Source organism: Periophthalmus magnuspinnatus, chromosome 5 (genome assembly GCF_009829125.3).
Source record: "Periophthalmus magnuspinnatus isolate fPerMag1 chromosome 5, fPerMag1.2.pri, whole genome shotgun sequence".
Lineage (NCBI taxonomy): Eukaryota > Metazoa > Chordata > Actinopteri > Gobiiformes > Gobiidae > Periophthalmus > Periophthalmus magnuspinnatus.
Window position 1 is genome coordinate 27444100 of NC_047130.1, and position 25176 is coordinate 27469275.

Consider the following 25176-nt stretch of genomic DNA (forward strand, 5'->3'; position numbering starts at 1 on the left):
TTTGTTTGTTTCTTTGTAGTCATGATTGGTGATGGAACCTAAGAGGGGCCTCTAGGGGACCCTGATGTGTGGTCTGCACAAAAAACCACCCCCCGTAGAAGAGGACCATATCACTACTATGTACATACACACGACAGCAGACCGCCTTCACCGAGTAGTACTCCTCTTTAGACTAATCAACTGTGACCCCACCTCCTGTCCACTCCCAGCTAATCTTAGCACTCTACTTGAAAGACACTCAGAGAATGACTTTTTGCTTCAGTGGAGTGACTGTTTTTAATATGACTTTGGTTTGCTCACGGCTATTTAATCCAACCTGGATTTATAAACTCAACTCTCTTCCATTTCAGAGACTTATTTGTAGACATGAACATAATGTAAAATGCAGAAGAGCAGAGGAACAGCCAGGGTAAGGCTCGTGTGGAGACATGGTGCGAGGATGGTGCCATCTCCTGGCCGCAACAAGTCAGTTTAACCAACAGCTCCTATTATTATTACAAGCTTTTTACATTTTTATCTATATAGGATCTAATTTATGTTGAGTGTTTGCTTGTTTATGAAAATATGTATAATATCTTATATTATGATCTGCATGAAAATCTGAGCTGAGGGGATGGTTGATTTGAGGGGACATTTTGTGTCTTGAATATTGAGCTTTGATATGATGAGCACCTTGAGAGACTCTGGTCCCACAGACCCGAGGGACACGCAGGTGATGGATTCCTGCTTACGCCTGTCCTCCACTGGACATTCACTGTGTCCCCTGCTGTCACAGCCTGCTGTTGTCATTGCTGGTCATGCATTTCACTTGATTATTCAAAATGAAAAATGATGGTCATGGTAATATATAAAAACAGTTGTTTTGTTAGATACATGTTTTTTAAAAAGTTATCTTTTCTGCTATGTTTTATTTATGATGATGTGTTGTTGGATTTTTCAGGCTTTTGTGTGTAGCTCATTGGATTTGTCTGACTTGTTGAGCTTGGCCCTAATACATTGTCATTTATGATTATTATGTCATATTCATTAATATGACATCACTGAGGGATTATTTAATGGGATAAATACAGGAGTTAATGGTTCCCAGTTCAACTATCTGCTGAAGTATCATATATAAACACTACAACATTAATGTGTGACTCTATCACTGTATATATCTTTATGATATGAGTCTTCAAAGGGAGAATCTTTTAGAAGTTATTTTTTCTTGATGGCAAGCTTATGGTAATCTTATAGTGTCTCAGAGTATGAATGCCATATTTCAAATATTGCCGTAGTAAATCTATTTCTCATTACTATAGACCTATGTATTATACACTATAATGCCCACATTCACACACTGCCTGGAACATCCATACACACTTTGGGTACTTTTCTGTTGGTTGGAATTTGAGTTTTGCTGTATGTACATTTATTTGTATGAGGAAGTGGATATGAGCCCTGTGCTTTTCCTCCCTGACAGATGAAGCCAAGCCCTGCTAAGTGTGTCCCATAGCAACCAAGTATCCAAGCTCAACATTATAACTTTATAAAAGTATATCCAATTGAACCTACTATGCACCAATTACCATCTGCTACAGCTAGGGCCAAACCCATCCTCTCATCATTTTATGCTACAATAGGGAGCAGTGGGGCTGTGTTAGACTTGCAATAAACTCATCTCCTCTGCCACATCTGTATAGAAGCATAGCAAACTCAAAGGAAACCTGCTGGCATCTTATTGCACCATTGACTTGGAAATGCTCACCTATGGGGGAAAATATAACTCAGTACGTTATCATACACTGGACTTAAGCAAAGGCACTTGGAGGATAAACTGCACACTGAAATTATTAGGGCAATGGCTACACTACTGATAGAAGTCACACTGGGGAAGTATAAGGCTTGTACAAATATATAAATATAATAATAAATCTGTGTTATGGCTTCTTGTATATCTCCACCAGGAGCATGAATGTGGGAGGACAGAGGTGCAATAGGAACACTACTTGAATGGGTGCCTTGCATTTGGTTGAGCCACCACAAAAGTGTCTTGAAAAATGGAACGTGATGATGGTAGATTAGCTATGGTTGAATTTTTCATTACTTTTCCAGGCCCTGTTACAGTGCTATAGAACCAGCAGTACATGAACACTTGCTTCTCCCACTGTCTAGCGCCCCCTGTTGATTCTGCGTGGCCTTTTCGCTCCACATTCTTGCATCACAGTGCTTGGTGGTGTGTTTTTGCTGTAACTTGCATTGAGTCTAAATGGAAACATACATGCAAAAATAAATGTCTCAGTATGATTCAAATGTTGTCTCTGATTATAACAAAATAAGAATGGTGTTGTATCTTATTATTATCAATATAATCTACACACCCTGGGATTTAACCTCTATAATAAAGGGCTTTTTGTAATGTAGCAGTGTTGCAGGTATTATTGTTGCAACCTGTCGCCATCTTGTGGTAATATTTGAATCTGATATTTCAGTACTTTCTCTGTGTATTTTATTGCCATCTAGTGTTCATTCACCATAACAACAATAACTATGAAATTGTCAAATCTAAATGACTTATATTATATTTTACTACAGAGCCAAAGTGTTATTTCCCAACATTTTTCATTCCTCAGCATGATTTAAGTTTTTAAGTTTTTTTTTTTTTTTTTTTTCACATTCTCACGAATTACATGCATTTAAGTGACCACACTTATATTGACCCTCTTTCAATGAATAATTCCACTTTGAATGAAATAAAGCAAGACTCAGGTACGCTGTGGGGAAGCTGGTCAATGTGGTCAACGTAAGAGGCAGACTCTGAAATATATTTTGATAATTGGGGATTTTTTTTAGTCACCGTGGTAATGCATGGAAAAAAAAAAATACATATTTACAAAAGATAACTGTGCTTAACTTAAGCAAAAAGCAACAGAAATTAGGAAACTGAGGAAACACCCGACATGTACCCACAGCTGGATTGCCCTGATTTTATACCCCCTCATTTACTTCACAGATGCAGTAGGTACAACTTCAGTAGGATCTTATACTACACTGCGGACTTATCAGGGCCTACATTGCTTTAGCTCAAAAAGTGTTAAAAATAAAACTATAAACACTTAAACACTGAAACAAATACACAAAGACATTGGAAAAAACTTAACCCAGTTCTCCCCCTCCACATGGTCCAGCCCACGACCACATCCACGCCTTTAAAAATGGCTGACATAGGACACGCCCCCTCTGTGTCTGGACCGAATTGAACACATTTAATCAAATAAAATATCTTTAAAGTAACAGGTGTGTGTGTGTGGTGTTTAAATTAATGGTAAACTTATTGAAAGACTAAACAAAACAAAATGGGGATCCTTATGTTTAGTTGTATATTGAAAAATGATTTTAAATGAACAAAGGTTTGACTAAACAAAATGATGGCGATATAAAGGGAGAAAGGCGCACTTTGTCACATTCGCAAACATAAAGAGCTTTAATAATCCTGATATTAAAGTACTTTTGCAATTGTTACATTACAACATATTCTATAGTTCCATCGTTTGCCCTCTAAGCTATAATTTACACACTGATATGTTCTCTCTTTGTGTGTGTGTGTGTGTGTGTTGGGTGCACCTATTTGTATGCTATGATATGTTGAGAATAATTCAACTAAGTCACCCGTAATGAGTCAAGGGCAAACTCAAGATATGTTTTTGTTCCATCATATAAACTGTAGATCTTAACCTACAAGTTCCACCCCATTATACATGAAAAACAAAGCTGGCTCTAGTTTTATAAATCAAATCTCTTTATTAACACGGTATAAACAACAAACAGCGACAGAGGGAGCTCTCTTATGAAGCGTTTATGGACCTAGGAAATCTCAGAAGGGCTGACTGTTACAGGAGCATTGACACATATATACGTAGCTGACCAGTAGCTGACCAGTCATGACGGGTATGATTCAAAACACTCTTTGCAGATGGAAAGGACACACTACAGTCATGCTAAGCAACAGGTACAGTATGAAACTCAGTGGTTACATAAAAACCAACTAACTCATTTCTTTATAAAGGTTCTTTAATATAAATGATTTCCAGTGTACAAAAACTGTATCTTACATGTTTCTGTACCCCGTAGCAGATTTACTTTTTGAAGCACTACAAACTATCACTGAATGGGTTTTGTTCACTTCCTAGAACAGGATGATGTTATAATTTCAGATGGAGGGCAGGTCCCTATCCGTGGTTTGCAGAATGATGAAAAATTTGAACTGTCAAAACAAAAATATCCTATGTTTTGAATAGTGAAAAGTCCTCAAAGTTTTGCTTATAACAAAAATAAGAATATGAGTGGATATTTCTTTCAAAAAAGTGAATCTCCCAAAGTTATTAGCTGCAAATGTTGAACCTTATCATTACTTGGTTCCCCAGATTTGCCATATTAATATTATGGCTTGAAGTCTTTACTACTAACCAGTATCATGTCTCGGAATAACGCCACCAATTTCTGAAAAAAAACCAAAAAAAACCTGAAAAATAAAAAAATGCAGTCAGACAATACATTAAATACATTAAATACACCTTAATGTTTTTATTTCATGTGGATAGGCCCGGTAATTACAGAGATATTAACCACAAGCAAAGTAAAAAAAAGTAGTATGACAGTAACAGAAAATTCTTCCCTACAATTCTGACCTGTCCTCCAGCTTAATTTGAAACTATCTAGAAAGTTTTGATGCCCCATGACCCCAGCCTCTGAGCTACATTGAGTGCTCTGTATGTCTGTACGCTTGGGCAGCATTTTCCACACACCTTCTGGAGACTAATGAAAGAAAAATAAGTAAGCAGCATTGTCTTTTATCAAGAACACACACCTATAAAAACGCTGCGATATTGCAGAGTCCCATGCAAAATAGCAGTAGCCCATTCAGACTAACCGTGTGAACATTGCACATAAAGGCTACTGCTGACCCCACGTTCCACCGTTACTTTTAACATGTAAACGTCGCACGCTACTTCAGATCTAAATGTTTACCTTATGTACACATGAGAAGTTAAGGCTCGTTAAGGACCTGAGGTTTTTAAACATATGGTGAGGCACACAGAAGGCAAAGAAGAAGAGCTCTAGACAAAGGGCTAGTAACCAAAAGAGTGAGGAGCATGAGAGAGCAACCAACAGTGCACTTCCAATGGCATTTAAGGCGAAACACTAACGATTACTTTATCAAATCAATGTTAAAACATACATTGGTAACAATAAATAAATAAATATCATAAAATAGCATAAATACATAAATAAACAAACAAATACTTGTAGTGTTCCGTCTTAAAGGATATGATAAGAAACCCAAAATTTTTACAGAATATAGGGATGGCATTTGATAAATTACATTACATTTTTGGATGGCATGGGTTTTTTTTCTATTTAAATAAACAATTTTTATCCAAACACATCATACAATCTTAAAGGTGCAGTGTGAAGCCCTTTGATGACATCTAGAGGTGACATTTGAGAATGCAATCAAACACCTCAGACAGGTGCTCTACATATGAATGACCTGTGAACAACAGCTACAGTGGCCCTGTAGGGTCACTGCTGATTATGAACAAATGTTTTGCTTTTGACATTTAAAATGGTCAGTTTAAGCATCTCCCAAATAACCATTACACCTTACATCCAGTCTGGCTACAGACTGAAATATAAGAAAATAATTTATAAATAGACATGGCAACTAATGAAATCACTTTTCTGAAGAAATGATTAGGGATCAATCCTGACATCGCTCAAAGAAAATGTCCACAAAGGGCTTCCAAGTTATGGGCTTAAGTGTATTACAATATGGGATCCACCTACCACATAAAATATTTGGAGATTTAGAGAAAAGTGATATACTCTATTGAAAATTACAATTTAACCCAGCATTAGCATTGCATTATCCAAATGGTTGGAAAAACAGTATTAGCCAGCTGCATGTTAAGAATTTCCTTTTAAGTAGAATTACCTACAAGAGCTAAATGTTGTAGTTAACTTAAAATGTCAAGTTACATGACCTCATTAAAAGAACACAATGATCAGCATTCATGCTTATAACATATTACAACTCAACTGTAATAATCTGTAATTATCAATATATTTTTTTAAAGATAAACATGCACCCGGACATCTGTAGTGCTATTGCTCTCACAGAGGGGTTCAGTGGATAGCCAGCATGTTTGAAGTTGTTTTGAAATATTGCTGAACTCAAAAGGCAGATATGTAAAGGATAATAATAGTTTATTCACTGGAATTGACGATAAATAAAATGCTACCAATTACTATTACCTTCCTTTGTGACTGCCACTTTATCTCATGCACGCAACTGTTCCTGCCCCGATACGCCTGGCCCTAGTGTTTATAAAGGAAACAAATCTATAAAAAGCTCCACCTACCGTACAAAAAGATGCATATAAGACATTGTTCTATTTATTTTTCTTACGAAAGCTGCTTTGGTAACAACATAGTCAGGACATCAGTCAGTCTCTGTTCCGTATCCCAGCCACTCGCAGGGGACTCCACTGGTGCCTCCATGGTGCGGTGCCTTTCTTCTCATCACTGTCTTCTCTCTGCGTCTAAAATCTAAATGAATGGATCTAGTTACACCACAGTACAGCCCCAGTTTGCATTGGGCCTTAGCGCTGTCTCCACATCAGATGCCCCGTCTGCTGGGAGCCGTGTGTCATAAAGATGTCCGTGCGGTGAATGACAGTGCTATTGTGCTGAGCGCTGACAGAGTGGAGACCTTGGACGCTGAGCCGACTGCATTGGGGCCTGAAAGACATTGAAAAGAAACACTGATTGTTGTCATGACAATCACCCCTTACTGTTGCTTTGTACGGCACTTTTGACATTGGACTGTTAAAATAATTGACTCTGAGGTATTTCCAAACTTGGATGAACTAAAAATACACAAATACACTTTTACTCCATTATTCTGTCCATATTGTATATTTTGGGTTTATATATATATATGTCAAGGTTAATTTTATCCTTATTTGGCTTCTATTTGATCATATTGTCATTACTACTCCATGTTTTATGTTGCACCTTATTGCCAAAGTAGAGTTTTTATTCACCGTCAGTGGTTATACAACTTCTGATTCTGATCTAAAAATAAGACAAAACCAGAACAAGAACAGAAACTTCAAATAAAACAAACTCAATTAGGACCAAACCTGGACAAACAATCCAAAATGACAACTGAACTAAAAATGAAACTGGGTCAGAACAGAAAAGCTACAAAAATGCAAAACTCAAACCAGTGGGAAATATGTGCAAACCACCTGCAGTACTCACATCAGAGTTTGAGAAATACTGCTTTAGAGATGGAGCTGCAGAGAAAGTCACTATAGAAACAGTAGGATGAGGCAGTTGTGGTATAAATGGCCAAATGTATGCAAGTCCTGTGTCGTGGTGTTGCACACTGACAGTAATTATACACAAGTCTCATGTAGCATTATCTTCCTCTAATTCTGTCTGAAATGATGACAGCCATTTTGCACACAGCGACAGGGATTATTTAGTCGAGTCACCTGGGAGCTTTCCATCAGCTTTGCAATGGAGTCATTCAGAGATTTAGTTCATGGTTTACAATACAGCCCTGTCTGGTTTACAGCTCTATAGCTCATATGACATCAGCTTTGCCTACAGAAACTAAAGCTATTTAACAATGTAAAATAATTAGCATTTCAGATATTTTTTGCAAGTTGGCCAGAGTCATAGATCAGAGCCAAAACCTGTAAATGACTTTTTTAAAGAGAGGGGAAAAGGGAAATGTGTCTTAACCTGCACAGTAAATATACGTTTTTTTCTTATTCTCAATGTGGACAGGTCATGTCTCAAGTGAAAGAACCTCCAAAATGAGCTGCAGAGGCACTAGCACCAATTAATGATAGGCTGTAGATGCTGGACTTGTGGTAGCCAATTTAGGTTTTTTTCAAACTGGTTTTACTGTTAGGTTCTGGCAGCCCAAAGTGTGAGGCTCATCCTGCTTTCTTATCGGATAACTGGCTTAAAAACCAAAACACCAAATAACAACATCACCAACTTGACCAACATATATATTTTTTGTGAATAAGTCAGAATAACAACACAGATATTATAATGTTTATGCAAAAATGTCATTGTATTGTTATTGAGAATCGAGAAAGCATCTTGCGAGATCATTTCAAGCTGTGCCACACGCCTCTCCTGTATGTCTCATGTCTTTGCACCCACACTGACCTGGTATTCGAGGGATGGTGATCTGTCGCGTGCTGCTGCCCTCCCCTCCCTCTCCAAACGGCTTGATCTGGATGATATAGTCCTCATCTGTGGGCAGTGCCAGCTCCACAGACGTGGTGTTGGTCTCCATGATGTTGGGGCTGCTGTTTCGGTTCTTCTTGTAAAAAACCTGAGAGGTACGTGATTAAAAGAGTCAGATAAAAAGAACAAAACAAGACAAAAAAACAAAAAAACAAAAACAAAACAAAAAAACACTTTGACCTAAATATTGCGATTTAAAAAAGTATCACCTTGTAGCCTGTCACTTCAGACTCATTCTCCAGGGCTTTCACCTGCTCCCAGTTCACAATGATCTTTGAGTTTGATGTGTTCCACATCACTTTGACTGGAGGTTGGCTGGGAGCTGAGGGGAGAGAATTCATCCATCATGCTTAAAACGTAAGCCCAGTGGCAGAAAATGTTCTCTGAAATGTAACTATCCGGTACGGCTATTTATTTAGTTGCATCACCTGGGGATTTCAAACTTTGCTTTTGAAGAAACAAAAAAATATGTTTAATATGGTTAGTAATGTTTTGCCAAGTTTGCAGAGTGTTAAATGCGCCATATGGAGTCCTTATAACACAAACAAAATCCTAGTGAGAATTAACAGTTATACAATACAGACACAATGTTTGTTGCCCAAAATGAATCATAGTTGTTGTCTAAATGATGCATATGCTTTTCAAATTATATGTCTGGAAAATATGACCCTTTTTAACTTGTAAGCCAACATGTTAATATATAATTTAATATATACAATTTCCTTGTGACAAATTAAAAGATAGGAAACTCTAAATTGCTTTCTCTAAATGTAAAAATAGACAGACAAGAGATAAATAAATAAATACAATTAATGTGATTACCTATTATTGTACAGTGTTAAACAGTTGATACACTGTTGATTTGGTTTGGTTTTAACACGAATTAAAACATTTCACATAAACATTTTCTCTCTTTTGTGTTACTTACGAGGTTTCTTGGTGGTGACATTGACAGTGGAGCTGGGGGGTCCTGTTCCCGCTGTGTTGTACGCCCTCACCGTGATGTAATACGTGGCGCTGCCTTTGAGTCCTCGGATAACTGTGGACGTCTGGTTACCCACAGTCCTTTGCACATTGGCTGAGTCTTCCTTCTCACCTTTGACCCAGTACCTGAGCTGAGACAGGCAAAACCAGAGATGCTGACACACAAATCCAAAAACAATGTAGTCTGCAACTGGACTGACAAATCTGGCTGGATTAATGTAGCCTCCCTGATATTGTGTGGGTATCTTAAATCCTGCTGTTAGCTGTATGAAATGCATGACGTATTTAATTATAGTATTAAAAAATGAGATACTGCCCCCCTCAGCGCTACAATGGCCCAAACTATAAAGGGAGAGAATGAAACACAAAGCTATGCACGGGTAAGTTTTAGTTTAAACATTTTAGTATTGATAATTCTTATTCTTTCATTATTCTTTGATTATATCTGCACAATAACCTTCTAAATGTACTGAGCAAACTCACCCCAGGACAGATATATTGTATAAGCAGCTCTGGAGGTCAGAATATGCCTATTGTGTGCTGTCTGAATCTAATTTAGAGCATTTCATTGTCTGAATCAGGAACTGTGCATTAAAAAGCGCTTATAAACTCATCGCTGTGAATTCTTAGAATGCGAAGGTAAGTGAGGAATAACTTTGGACCACTGCAAATTGTTTAAAATGAACTAGTCCTGCTTTTCACCTTTAAAAATCCAGTCCAGCCCCTTTAACAGCATAGTATGTGGTTCAGGTGCACATAGATAGCTAGACAAACAGGAAGGCTGTTTTGTTACTGAGTTAAATTGCACTTCGACATGCAACATCTAACAACACACCAAAGTCAAGAGAAAACAAAGGCAATACTAAAATACCCATTGTTGTCAACTTTTGCAAAAATCTGTTTTTCTTTGTGTCAGACTGAAATAGCCTGAATGCTTGATGGCACAAATATAATTTGTCTCTCCTAACAGGAACATGTTACTCAAGCCTTGCTTCTCCACTGACTGAATGGTCAACAATTTACAATTCTGTCACTTTATTTGCTTCGTGTAAATGCAATCTTTTGTGTTTGTTTTCGGTCAGTGCTATTCAAAAGGACAAGACCAAAGTGCACAGAGTCAATGAGTGCTTAGGGAGCACATTGTTGTATGGAACAAGAGCTAAATGTTCAAACCCTCCAGAGTATTGCATCAGTGCGCTAATCAGCAGAGGTGCAGTACTTAGGTAAGCAACACCAGGAACACATCTTAAGCCACAGGCACGGGACTAGACAAGGCAATTATGCATGCAGCAGGCTATTATCTCCTACGCCCAGGGTCCACAAGTCCCAAACGCTCATCAATAATACAACACAACAAGATTGAAGGCATTAGTTAGCATGTCATGGTGTACACAAGCAGCAGTCTGTATGCACTCACCTCGTAGCCCAATACTCTCTTCTTACTGGCGTTCCAGGGCAGGGCTTTCCATAGCACTTCCACTTCAGAGGCAGACAGGCTCCTGGCGCGGACCCTGGTGGGCGCACGGCCAGGCTCTGTACGTAATACACAACGAGACATACCAGTGAATGCAAAGTCCATAATAGTCAACACATCGTAACTATTACTATTGCTAAATATAATTGTAATAGCTTAAAATAGTACAGATTTCAACACTTTTCTTATTATAGCAGTGATTGCTTAAAATACTGTCTGTTTAATCCTACAATGGTCCAGGTAGGGTTCATCGAAAACACTGGTTTCTATCAAATGGACAAAAGTTTTCACCGTGAATACATTTTTGCGACTCAAAGTAGCTTCTTCAGTTCTGACAGGGTCCTGAAAGTCACTGCCTTGTCTGAGGGATGAGGTAACTACACTGAAACTAACACACCCGAGTTGTGTTAATTACGGTAGTCAAGACTGTTGAACTGGTCTAAGGTGTGAACTGTCACTTGAGTCATGTTTGGCATAATCATTCATGCCGCTAATGGTTCATCTAACTCTATTAGCATACTCTGATTGGCCCTATTGTTTTCTTTGTTTTGATTTAGGTCTGAGGATGACAGATGATAAATGAGAGACAGGTTGTACCTTAGACCCCCATTACTGTTCAGAGATGGATTGTCTTTCCTGACAAATGTAGTGTCTTTGTCCCTTCTCTCAAAATACCTCGTCTCCTTAAAACATTTATACAGTATACACATGTTTGTACCTTCCTCTGCAGAGTAGATTGTGGTTACAGATCCAAAAGGGCCCTCTCCCTCGTTGTTGTAGACCCCCACCTTCACCTGGAAAGGGGAGAATGGCTGGATGCTCTCGTTCTTGAAGACATATCTGGACGCCTCCGCTGATGGCACCGCCGCCTGCATCCAGCCGGGGGCGCCGTTGGGTCGGAATGCCACCACATACCCGAACCCTGGCCCGTTCTGCAGCTCCTCTGGAACAGGCTGAGAGACGGAATACAAATCTGATTCAATTGTGGAGATGGGCTGTAATAAAGCAGGTTACTGATTATTCATCTCTCTGGGTGATCTGTTTTACAAGTGCATTTGAGGTCACGAGGCTGACACTGCCACATTATTCACATTAGTGGGCACTTACTGTCTGTGGCTTGGTCATCTATCAACTACATTATATACCCCAGATTTTGTTTCATTAATTGAATTACTTTATCATTTAATTTCATGAGACTCAAATTCACCTACACACGCACACAAACTTCAAACCGACAAAAGAGAAAGTAGATATGGAAACTGCGACCAGGGCGGGGCAATATGAAAAAAAAAAAAGAAAAAAAGAATGATACAAGTTTTGTCTAATCTTAAAATAACTCGGACCTCGGACCAGCCTCCTGCAGATTTTCCTGATTAACTTATACATTACACAGATACTAATGAACGGTGACAACATCTAATATAGCACACTAATGCATTTATATTTGTATGTAAACCTTATTATGTGTGCCGCTGTGCGTCTTGAACCACGGATGGTCTGGGAGGAAGCGATATCTAATCTCATTGAGTCATTTCTCATTACATAAAAGTTAAAGCATGCTTTGTTCATACACAAAGCACAAAAGAGCTATTAGTCCATTGTGTGTGGTACAGGGGAGACCTCTGCTAAGCAGTTGTCCACCCTCATAACACAGCTCATTCATTTATGCATGCTTTTAATTTTGTTAAAAGATCTTCATGTCGACCTTTGTAGCAGCAATTTTTGTTCTGTCGTAACATGTTAGGAACCATTAACTTGACACAAAGCTCTTGCTCTCCTGCAGGTTAATCATAGTTCAGAGAAAGTTGAATTCACAGAGAAGCTTTTAAAAATAAGGTCTGCTGAGCCGGTAAGGCGCAGTGAGCAACAGCAAATTATCGGAATTAGGCTTCTCTTTCAAACATTATACTCCAACTGTGAATATAATTCTTGCTAACATACTTTCTGACTACTTGTGTTAAATAGCTAATTAAATGTGTTTTGTCCCATGTTAAGGGTAGAGTCTGTAGCCTGTGCTCTTAACGTTTTAAAAGATACTAAAATCGCAACTGAACTGCAGATGCCTTTACCTGAACCTGAATCTAGAGGACACATAAATGTTTGTTCTCAGTATATGGACAGACCATGCCTCATGTGAAAACTCCGAAACTCCAGAATTCAGTCACAAAGGCTGCGGAGGCTGCACTAGCACTGAATGATGATTGGCTGCAGGTGCTGGGGTTTAGATCAGAGAGACATTTTAGGATTAAACCAGGTGGCCTTTCTCTTGAGAAACAAAACACCAAATGAAACATCAGCCCTAATGCCAGATGTTTTGTAATGAAGGATAAATCAGCATTACAGTTGTCATCAATGAAGGCTATTTGATTTGAACACATGTATCTCATATGTTGGGACACAGAAGGCTTGTGTTCAAGAAATGTATAATGCAATCTTACAAACCCTCCCTTTAACTTATTCTGGCTTTGACTTGAGCCTGCAGTGGTTTACTGGGAGAACTTTCCTATTCATGTTCAACTGCATGGTTACGTATTCTACAGATAGCAGGTCTTTGCGTTATTAGTGTGGATTCTCTGTATATGTGGTGAACCATTGCCTCTTGTCAATGATGGTGAACGCTATGTGTTACTGTTAAGATGAGTGTCAGCCTTCCCAAGTGGCCACTGTCCATGGTGCGCCTCATCTTGTTATCCTATAGCTGCTGGGACATGCTCCAGCCACCCATGTACTGAATACATAAGAAATAGGTCTCATGCATTAATTTAGTCTTATTCTGATACAACCACACACATGCAACCATACCACACTGCTGCAAGAGACTATGGAAAGTTAGCATCTTCTGAACTCATTGTGTATGTGAACTCTTTGGACTATAAATAACCTTTTCCCATTTGCCTCTTTCAAAAGCATAAGACCCGAGGAAAATTGAAAGTGCAGCCAAACAGTGTCTTTGTAAAACACAAGTGAATGTTTAATTGAACTCTTCCGTTGTGAATCGTCAACAGGTGCTCTGTGAAGCTTGTCGCAGCAGGGGCCGATGGGTAGAAACAGCCTGACTAAATGGAAGTGTTTAAAAAGGAGCTTCATATGAGAGAGCGGCTTTGTAAATTTAAAGAAAAGAGCAGAAAGTATGGGAACAAAAGTGTGGAATAGATTTATACAGTTTAATTATCTAAACCTCAAAAGTGTTCTGCAGCCGGCTGACAGCTGCAGTTATTGCCTGTCTGCTCAAAATGAAACACTATACATTGCAGTGAGGTTGTATGAGAAGCTCAGAGTGTTCTGTTCAGGAGATGGCTGTGTGCGTTTGCAGATCTGGCATGGTTTCAAATGAATCAGGGGAGTCCACTGTTTTATTCAATAGCAATATCTTGCTTCTTTTACATATTTACCATAAGTGGGTGTATAATGATTTCTTTTGTACTCTGGTTATAATTATGTTTCATTCATAAAGTGAATATGAAGCAAGGACATTTATAATGAGTTGGAGAAGCAAGTGTAGGATTAAAAAAATGTCAACAGTATTATTATAAAAGACATGCTAGGTTTTTATGGTTTTAAATAGTAAACTGTAACATACATCTTTCATTATAATGTGTGATCAACAACATGATTAAAAGCCCCAAAGTGTCATTTTTAACATGTGAAAAGGACAGGGCATCTTAATAAACATATGTAAAACAGATTCATGAACAGTGTAGCGTTGGGCTCATTTCAGTCTATTCCATATTCTCACCCACACAATCATACAGCAGTGCACTTGGAGGCAGATGAATTGTCTTGCTCCCTTAGGATCAAACCAGCAACCTATGGATTTGTGGCTAAATGCTCTGCCACTGAGCTACTGCCTCTATTTTATATATAAAAAAAAAGTTTGTCAGGATTAAAACGACGTGGCCTGTGACACAGTAGTGCGATGACAGGCGGCTGTGTGTGTGGATTACCTCCCATGTGATGACTAGCTCTGAGCGGCTGCCTCCTCCTCCGCTCACGTTGGCTGGGGTCACCTTCGGGGCTGTGGAAATACACGCAGCAGCTCAGACATGTTGATTAGACACACAACATATAGACAGCACATGTACTACACTTCCATGTGAAGGCTGGTAAACCGATGTGACACACTAGAACGAAGATCCTCAAATCCTGTGTCACATTTGCCAACTGGACTGTATTCATGCATCTGTAGACATTTGTTTGGCAATTCATGGGTTTCAGTTATAAGAATTCCTTCCTAATGTGAAGAATTTGGCATGGCCTTGCAGCAAGACTTCAGATTCCCCCATGACCCCAAAATATGCACAAAAAGTAAAATAGGCCTGTCACGATATCAAATTTTGAAGTTCAATATACTGATGAAGAAAATATAGACAATAAATGACAATACTGAAACAAATTTATGCCACAGACACAATAACCCTAAAGAAATGATTCTAAATGTAAAATATGGTTAAAAAACATGAGCTGCAATAATTAAATAGCAGAATGAAACACTTAGTAGTTAGTTTGTATCTATAATTAGTTATTTATTCAACCCCCTAAAGCTCTAATCTCATCGTGGAAAAGAAAAATAACAATAGTTTCTGCACAAGTACAAAGAAAAGTCCCCACAGTAAATACTGGCCCTTGAAAATGATTGTTCCATCTATAATATATTGAACAATAACAATAACTATAGTAATTATGACAGGACTAACAGTAGGTCAAATCCTCAAACACTTTACCAGAAACTTGTATTGCAAATTGCTATTAATAATATGTTGAAAATTGATGTTAATGTGTCTAAATAAGTGTCTTCAAACAGTAAACAGTTTACACCAAAGTACAGTCTTGTACTGCAGAATCATAATCAAAATGTCTTTACTGTCGTCGCACAAATGAATAAAAAAGCGACACTGCATTTGTGTGACAATAACACTCTTTGTGCAAAGTGAGTGAACTGCTAAGTACAATTAGCAGTACTTTAATTTACAGCAAACATTACCGTAGAGGATTGTAATTGGATGAAAATATTATGATGAGTACACGTATTTATGATAATTACAGTAGACACAGTACACAAATCTACTTTATTTCATTGTGACAGGATTAACCCTAACGCTCCATGAAGACTGGAAATTACTCGTAAACATGGTTAGCATTTGTTTGGTAATGAGATAGAACTATTATCTGCTGTAAAATAAAGAGCAAACACTAGATTCTACGTGGATGTTATTTGTGTATTTTTTGCGAAACAAGTCACTATCCATCCAGCTCAGATAAAGTGTGAGTAAAGCAGTAGCAGTGGTGTGGTACGTACAGGTGCCTTTTGTCCTGGCTTGTTTGGATGGTTTGCTGGGCTCTCCGGTCCCAATGCTGTTGCTGGCCAAGACTCGAAACTCATACTCCACCCATGGGCTCAGGTCTATTACTGTAGCTGTCAGCCGATGGCCCCCCACCACCTCGGGAACTGCCACACACAAACACACACATGCACACACACACACAGCAGAAACCTCATCAGTATCAACACATGTGGGGGGGCTCACAGTGGAAGTTTGTGCTCTGCTCTGACAGGTCGGTATGGCCACTCCACAGGTTCAGAGGACATGGTAATCCCTTACAAGGACAGACTGCATACAGGCTTTCTCTTAATATGAGCCACTGCACTCACACAAGTAATACTGTTGTCATAGTGTGCGGTTTCGTGCTGCTAGACAAAAGAAAAACATGCTTTAGTCAAGTGTATACATGCATAACGCCAACGTATAAATTCTAACTAATAAGAAATAGATCAGTTCATGAAGCTCTTATCCTTAATGTTGAAGTAAATATAACAGGTTTTCATGGTTCTATCACATAGTTTGGTGGGATAGTGCCTCTAGTTTCATCAGTTAAGCGGCAGTTAGAGGGGAAAAAAAGTTGACACAAGAAAACACAAGAAGTTAAAAAAAAACAAAACAATTTCTCTACCTTTGTCATAAACAGAATGACAAAACTGACAGGCGTGCACAGTCTTTTTGATTAGACTGGCCCTGGCTACACCTACCCAGATATTTTTATAAACTCATTGTCCTGCGTTTGAGCCTTCTGTCCACATATAACACACGTTTTTGCATCATAAAAACAAAGACTTTCATAAACTCTCTCCAAAGTGAAGGTTTTTAAAAACTCAGGATATCTCTGAGCCGTGTGGACTGAACAGCTGCATATTTTTATATCTGTGTGTGTTCATGGCAGTGCAGCCCTGTCAGTTTGGAACGTCTCCGCTGCTGCTGCAGTTGGCCTAATGTGGAGAGTAAACTCTGCTGTTTTGGACTAGGCTGACATCATTAAATGTGTTGAACCTTCAGATAGTTAACATTTGTACAGCAGCGGCTGAATTATCGTGTCATTGTTGAAGCACTTTGTGTGTGATCCGAAACAGTCTCCATGCACCAAGACAACAACATGCTGGAACTTACTGCACTTTTCTTCGCCAAAGCGTGAAATGGACGTGACTTCTAACGCGAGGTGAGTGCTCATGTCCGTGTACATAAACATGAGTTTGCTGTGGTTTTCTGGCACCGGAAAGTTTCTGTGGATTTATCAGTAAAGTTGCCGTAGTTGTTTTGTGCACAGATGTGTAATGTTAGTATGCGCAGACACCAGATGTGTGCCATTACACTTAGACGCAGACGTCCCCTGTCCGCTCATTTATCTCAACATTCTCTTGTTGTTTATTTAGTTTGGTCCACATAGTCACGCAAACACAGTCTTTGTTTCTGCGCCTTTTGTCCTCCATCCAAAATCAACAACAATTTACATGCAAAGAAGATTTTTCATTTTGCAAAATAAAGCTGTTGTCATTTATTTGTATTAGTCTAATCATAACAATTGTGCAATTTGGACAAGTTTTGGCCCTTGTTAACATCATGGTTGCTAGGTAACAATTATGAAATTAACTCTACATATGTCACATCTGATGCCAACTAGGAAATATAATTATAAACTTTTATAAAATTTTAAACCTATAAAGATAAATGAGTTGTTTAACCTGTCATACACTTTAAATGTTAAATTTTGTATAACCACTTCAAAACCATTAATTAACCAAGCTGTTTAATTCCTAAAAGGTCAATGATCTCATCACGGTGACTGAATGTTGCCAAGTCTGCTGCTAAATACAAGACAAAAAGGTAAGTAAGGTAAAGGTAAATACCTAATATGATGTACATTTAAGAATGTTAAATGCTAGCACACTGTAATATATGAATCTGCCACACACAAGATCGCACAGAAGTAAATCATGGTATTAGTATTGTAGTATTAGTCAAGTTTGTGTCAAATTAATGCATTCTTCTGTATAATTCTTGTTGACTACTTTATCTTATACTTTTGTAAATGACATGTTCCAATGTTTCAGTGCATTTGATTATCAATTTATAGAATGAAAACCTTCTAAAGCTTTTAATAGTTTTCAACAATTTATGAATATGAGCAATAGGTGATACATTTTTATCTAAGGTGCGCTAGTGCATTATTGGCTTCAACAGTGAATATTTTTTGAACCTGTTCAAAGTTTTAAAGGCCACAGCGGTCATAGAATTTATTTTTATTTGCCCACTCAAAGCATTGTTTTACTAGTAGCTACTGCGTTAAAAGCCTGTTTTTCTTTTGAGATCGGGGCTCTATCTGCCAGCAAGGTCACAAAGCTCTCTGTTTCTGAGGTGGCAAATCAATGAGGCCACTAAAACTATCTAAAGTGTTCATAACTCACAAAAATATCAATAAAAGGATGTATAGTGTGGGATAAATGTACAATATACCAATCACACATGACTGGGGAAGGCTCCATTAAATAAGACGCAGACACAATTACACCACTATCTACAGTGCTATCATTTAAGTACACTATCGCATTACACTGCTAACAACAAGCTCCATCTCCGCAACGAGATCCATACTTCAGGACTCCCAGGAGTGCGATAAAATGGTGGTCAATGGTCACTCTGCAACTGCGTACCATTTGGTGCTGGGATAAAAATTACATCTTCAATATTGAGCTTGGGAGGTTGGGTGGAGAGAGTGAAGCGTGAGCACCGCCCTCCTCCTCCATGTGCTAGAGGAGTCGTGCACGGCTGGGTGGAGAGCTTACCTGTGGTGACAGCCTGCCACCCCAGGGAGAAGGGTGTCCGGGCCTGGATGGTGTACGCCGTAATTGGGCTGTGATTATCGGGACCGGGCCTCCAGGACAGAGACGCCGTGGTGTCAGTGATTTCTTCGACATTGATGCTGGTGGGGGGCCCCGGGGGACCTGAGAAGAGGCATTGCCAGGCAGGAAAAAGGACAGAGATGGGGAGAATAGCAGTGGGGCATGTAAATCACACAGCAGTTTATACCTGCGGCTAGCACAGCAAAGTCAACTCACAGTGATACCTTCAGGGAATCTGGATCTAATTAGACAGAACATTTCAAACTTCAGTTGAAGAATATTGCTCCAACAGTGTGTGTGCAAAGAGATTTATTCAAACAAGTGGGATTTTAGCATAGACCATAACCTTTAATGCAACAACAATGACCTAAAATATGAGCAAAATAATTTTATTTTAGTGTTAATACAAAAAAAAAAAAAAATCATCATCTCATTGTGATTTTAATGTCTTTCGTATTTTATAGAGCACTTTTAATTGCTTTGTGAAAAAAAATGTAGTAAAATGTAAACTTTTCCTAACCTAAAATGGCCCCACTCTTGCAAATTACATACACACTGTAAGACTGATAATTTATATTCATATACATTTAATTATACAATATTGACAAGCACTTGTGAGTCCTTTCTTTTCTGAGTTAAATGTGTTCTGACAAGTGAACATGATCGCACTTTATCCTCTGCGCTGCTAAAGGATCCATTTTAAGGTTTATCGATTCCTTTTAAGTCTTTGACAAGCTGAGGCCTTACTACCAGACTAAACCCGACCGAGAATACTAATGACATTTTTTATCTTGAATGCAGTAGGTATAGAAAAGTACCTGCTTCAGAACTCAAGTTTTTCCTCAAGTTAGACATGCAAGTTCACAATTCTCGGGGTGTTTCCCGCTTTTCTAGTCACTAATGTTGAAGTTCATGTTTGTTGGCACTAACAGATGTTTCCTCTCTTTCACTTGCTTTGAATATTATGGAAAATGGCTTTCTAGATCTCAACTTAATGACCCGTTTTCATGAATTACTGCTTCGCCATTGTAATTATGAACAACATTTCTACAACAACTAGTCTTTCCCTCAATCACGTGACATAGTCTAACACTGCTAGGGGGCGCCCTTTGTTTAAGATCGCATTTTAAAAGGTACAGCCCGGGTACCTCTTCTCTCCCACTCTGAAACATGTGCTTTCCCTTTCATATGTTAACTAATTCCAACATAATTTACTTTCCATATATTCCATCCAACGAGCCAATTCTAATATGTCTGTGCTAGGGGGCACTCTTGATCTGTACAGTCCCTGCTCTTTTCCAAGTCAGCTTGTCCGGGGCACTCTCTTCCTCCTCACCATTGCATCAATAATTCAAGGGAACACCTATACATAGGTAGCAGGAGTGGGCTGTCAGTGGTCATTTGGGTTGAAGCATGTCCATTGGAGATGAGTGTGTAAGCAGCAGTAAGATGGCCGCTCCCAGTTGTGGCTTACCTCTGACAACCAGGTCCACAGCGATGGAGATGCTGTCCACCTTAGTTTGCACGGCGCACGTGTATTTCCCAGCATGCTTCAACTGAATGTTCCGAATCATAATGTCTCCCGCTGAATGCTGCTGTCATTCACAAGCACACACAAACACACACAGTTCCATGAGTAACTAGATGCAGAATTCATTATGATGCAACAATAAGGCTCTCTGACCACATGGGACTGAAGCATTCAGAAAGAATGTTCATGTTTAGGTGTGTGCTATATTCCACTGATGCACTGTATATTACCAGAGGTGGGTTAATACACAATAAATGTATTAGTAGTGTAACATGTGTTCATATTCTTAGTTATCACAGAGTATAAATGCATCAATATGTCGGCTCAGTATTGGTATCAGGCGATATTCCTGTGATTGAGTATTATGGGTATTGTGCCAAAAGCATCGATACCAGTTGGACAATATTGTGCTGTGCTAATAAAAGGGTTAACCCTGCCGGCTCCTGGCAGATGCAGGAAGAAAACAAAACAGCTACGTGGACAGAGCATTATCTGGGATAGAGGCTTTCTGCTGCTATTTTCTAACAGAGCAGCCTCTAAACTTTTATCCAGCACAAGCCTTTCCCAAAATATCTGCATCGGCCTAAAATTTCCATCCCTATCTAGATTTCATGTTCCTTCGCATTCAGTAGAGAGAAAAAGTTTAAAAAAGGTGTGCTGCTTAACAATGCAACAGTTTAAAAAATATATATATAATAATAATAATAAAACAAAACATTAAATCAGTATAGGACATGGCATGTTATTGGTTTTCACTTTGAACAGAGTATCTGTTATAAAATGTATGACTGTGAAACCTATGCTGAGCTGAGTGTGGAGTCGCCTACTATGGAAGGGGGGGGTATGTAAATTTCACTTGAAAATAAACCACAGGCAGCAATTTTTTGGCCATAAATAATACACATGATACAAACATTTCCTCTGCACTGCGGCAGAATATATTATGACCCAGCTAAAAGAAGGAAGCACAATATTGATGTTCCATTGAATCATTGGAGGAACCTCATGGCCTTTGTAATAAATAGAATCATTAATTTGCCGAGTGGATTTTATCACAAACCTTGCATTATATAAATGAGCTGTGAACTCTCACTGGCTTAGACTTTAATATAGAATTAAACTTATTTATTAATTGTATTGCTCTGCATGATACCCTATGAACACACTGAAGCAGAATAACTGCCATGAGTGTCTGCAGCTGTTGGCAGAGAATATAATTTTGTCTGTGGAAACAGTGAGCTACAATTCTCACACAAAAACAAAACACATGAACATAGTTAACATATTCATCCCAAATGGACACTTGATTTGAGAGTTAATTGTTTCGAGTTTCAGTTTGTATTTTGTCTCCACTTAGTGCAGTCTCTAATTGAATTTTGAATGTGTGATTGGGTGTTTATAAAATCCACTTTAGAAGCTGGAAATGGTTCGACTCTTCAAGCTCTAAGCTACTTTAATGTTTCAGTGGATCAAAATGATTACTCTAAAACGCAATTAGGAACTAGAATATTACAATGTTGATTACTTAGCAACTAAAAATCACATGTGTCCTAAAAATCATTAAATTGGTGTTTTTCAGATACTAGAATGTGATGATGGGGGCAAGATCCAGTTTTCCCAGTAAACCACTTTTCCCATGTTGAACCTAATCATTTCTATGACTAGAGCCTAAAGCTTGCCACATTAAAACACAAATCTGCATTTTAAACATGTTACATTTAGCTGCCTGCCATCTGTATTAAATATTATTGGACTGTACAATGTTGTTATCTCATCTGAAATCCTGCAAAACCATTATAGTGACTTCAGGGACCGGCCTCCTGCTAGTGCCCAGAGTCAGGACTAAACATGGGGAATCAGCGTTTCAGTTTTATGCAGCTAAAACCTGGAACAGTCTTCCTGAAGATGTGAGACAGGTCTCGACTTTGACAATATTTAAATCCAGGCTCAAAACGGTTCTGTTTAGCTGTGCATACAACTGAAAGGTTTTTATTCTGCACTCTTCTTCTTTAATGGTAATTTTATGATGACAAAAGAAACATGGACTGACGGACTTTTATTAGACATAGTAAAGTGACAGGAAAGTATTTGCGAAGTGACAGGAAAGTTTTGTAAAGTAATGGGAAAGTTCTTAAACTGAGCAAGACAGTGTTTAAAGAGTGCGAGAGAGAGTTTTTAAAGGGTGCAAACGAGTGGGTGAGAGAGCTGCAGATTGGGTGATTATTTATGTTTTGATTTGTGTGATTTTAATGTCTTTCTTATTCTGTAAAGCACTTTGAATTACCTTGCGTACGAATTGTGCTATACAAATAAACTTGCCTTGCCATAGTGTATTTGTCTTTACTTCTTATCAGGGTTGCCAAAAGTATCAACAATTAGACACTAATTATTACTAAAACTAGTATCAAGGCTAGACACTCATTAGATACTTAAAAAGGCACATTCACAGGACATAAATGAACCTTTCCTGAATAGTTTTAGAATCAACTTGAGGTGTATTAGAACAAATATAAGACCGCAAAGATGAGTTTACGCTCATGGACCACGATGCAACCTACCTGGGTGACTGAGGGATCACGCAGACATAATGCCACATGGGAATATAAAAGAAAGTACTACCATTTAATGCTAAAAATCACATTCGATTGTCTAAAAGAATATTTTTAGTATCATTGCGGTCGCGGAATCAGCATTGAATATTGAATCAACTCTACTTCTGACAATCGGCAAGCTGCACATGGGTTTGCTGGTTCTGTTAAGACTTTTCCCACTATAAACAACCCAAGAGAGAACTTACTCCGCCCACTTTCTCAAAGAACCCTCCGTGGCTGCCGAAGTGGATGAGCTGCTCGTTGAAGAACCAGGTGAACTTGAGCTCCAGGGAGGGGTCGTGGCTCACCTGGCAGGGCAGCACCACGCTCTCCCCCACAGTCACATCCAGAGTGTTGGGCTGCGAGGTGATGATGGTCGGCTCTGGAACAATACAGAGTGGAGGAGGAATGTTAAATCACTTTTCCTCTATTTGAAAGTCCACTGTGCAATAAAGAACATTGTCTTAGTTGTGTAGTAGTTTAAGTGCTCATGACTAGAGGGTCTTGGGTTCAAATCTCTCACCTCTCTAAGCTTGGGACTACCACTTAAATACCAGCTTGTGCGCCCTTTTGACTGAAGTGTAAGTAATACCACAAGCAGAGAAACATCTATATAAGTGTAGAGAGTATAAATCATATTTCACAACCAACACTACACTTAACTGCATTTCTCAAGGGCGCGCTGTCACTTTTCTGCTGTCACCTGCTTCTCCATGGAGATATTCTTGCCTTGTCTGGAATGGTTCACAGTCTGGCATTATACAAGTGGATTTTGCATTTAGTCATTTAGAGATATTTAACTGCTAAAAAAAATACCTTAAAAAACAAGTATTCTTTCTGTAAGCGGACTTCCTGGTGATAGACAATTTTAATGCCATAACTTGAAACCATAGACTGTTCCGCATGTGAGTATCGTAGCAACCAAACATCCGCACCGCTGATTTGGCAGGGGTGGCTGCTTAGCAACGCTGTCAATCAAACCTGTTGCTAACGCTAGCTGGAGTGACCTCGGGGAAAGAAAGCAGCTGATTTGTCTCTTATTAATGCCCATATCCTGATTTACGAACACAATAGCGGCATAAAAATACCAGGATCGTGTAGAGTGAGTCACTACGGACATTTTAAGACCAAAATGATGAGCCTGGCAACAGCAATTACTGAGAGAGGGGCCACAGTTTCTTAATGTAAAGTGAATTGGAGCCAGAGTCAAAGGAGCTGAAGAGCTATGTCGATTGATATATACAGTCTATGTGTGAAACATAACTGGCAAAGCAATAACATCTCTGGAGGACATTTTACCAGAAAAAGTCACATGAGTGCATTAAGTGGAAGATCTTGCGTGTTGTTTTGAGGAGAGTGGATTCACTTTTACACTATAAATGTTCCATATTCATTGTAACATAAATCCACACACATCATTTTGAACACACACAAACATTTCACACCATACTATACTGCATTAGCTTCATTTATTTTTCATCTATACCAATAACTTATGTCATCAGATATTTCTTGGCGACCGTGCATTCCTCATTTTGCCATCTCATTGATATGCCTGTACTTAGGCTCGCACATTCACATTTGATCAGCCCCACTATTGAGCACCAAATTATTCCATGCCGCAAATGGCTTTACAAAAATCCAGACCCTTCCATCATCATCATGAATATGTCAGGCTGAGCTAAATAGAAGGATATACAGGATGGAGCGTGCGCAAACTGGAGCACGTAGCCACAATAACCGGTATTAGCTCGGCCCTGAGCCGGTCTCTGCGGGGACCCACACAAGCTGCTATGTGTCACTGTCAAACCCAGCCTTCAGCTCACCACTACCCCCCGATCAGCCTCCAATTCCCAAGTTGCACTGCTAGAAAAACAGTAAACATCCAACCAGTACTTCTACTCAAGCCTGCAGTGCATTACAATACCCCCTCCTGGGAATAAACCACCTTATCTGCTCCCGGATGTGAGAATTGGACAGGAGAATGTGTTAGGACGTGACAGAGGAGGCGTAGAGTGCTCGTTGTCCTCTTGGGGGCGCTATGATCACTTGGCTCTAATTTCAGGGTAAATTAACCATGGCAAACGATCCCTGGACAGGCATAGATTCATGT

General features: G+C 39.0%; 3 protein-coding genes across 6 annotated transcripts in view; 1 reads left to right on the top strand and 2 right to left on the bottom strand.

The window, feature by feature from the left end:
• LOC117370698 (band 4.1-like protein 1) overlaps positions 1-2292 on the top strand; it is an 80266-nt gene extending 77974 nt beyond the window's left edge. For all 3 annotated transcript variants that reach the window (XM_055221894.1, XM_033966196.2, XM_033966198.2), the window contains one exon: positions 20-2292. In XM_055221894.1, the coding sequence (XP_055077869.1) occupies positions 20-25 (6 nt within the window). In that variant the 3' untranslated portion in view covers positions 26-2292. The remainder of the gene's footprint in view (positions 1-19) is intronic.
• cstf1 (cleavage stimulation factor, 3' pre-RNA, subunit 1) overlaps positions 1-15198 on the bottom strand; it is a 148246-nt gene extending 133048 nt beyond the window's left edge. Inside the window, exon 1 of the mRNA XM_055221906.1 lies at positions 15187-15198. The gene's annotated coding sequence lies outside the window, so the exon portion shown is untranslated. The remainder of the gene's footprint in view (positions 1-15186) is intronic.
• The window catches only part of cntn4 (contactin 4), a 154535-nt gene continuing 133931 nt past the window's right edge, over positions 4573-25176 (bottom strand). The window contains exons 13-23 of one of the 2 annotated variants that reach the window (XM_033967008.2): positions 23270-23445; positions 20416-20536; positions 18885-19043; positions 16068-16217; positions 14716-14786; positions 11490-11724; positions 10715-10830; positions 9242-9428; positions 8523-8635; positions 8233-8401; positions 4573-6780 (exon numbers count right to left, since the gene is read on the bottom strand). In XM_033967008.2, the coding sequence (XP_033822899.2) occupies positions 6689-6780; positions 8233-8401; positions 8523-8635; positions 9242-9428; positions 10715-10830; positions 11490-11724; positions 14716-14786; positions 16068-16217; positions 18885-19043; positions 20416-20536; positions 23270-23445 (1589 nt within the window). In that variant the 3' untranslated portion in view covers positions 4573-6688. The remainder of the gene's footprint in view (positions 6781-8232; positions 8402-8522; positions 8636-9241; positions 9429-10714; positions 10831-11489; positions 11725-14715; positions 14787-16067; positions 16218-18884; positions 19044-20415; positions 20537-23269; positions 23446-25176) is intronic. The other variant, XM_055221898.1, reaches the window with a different exon arrangement.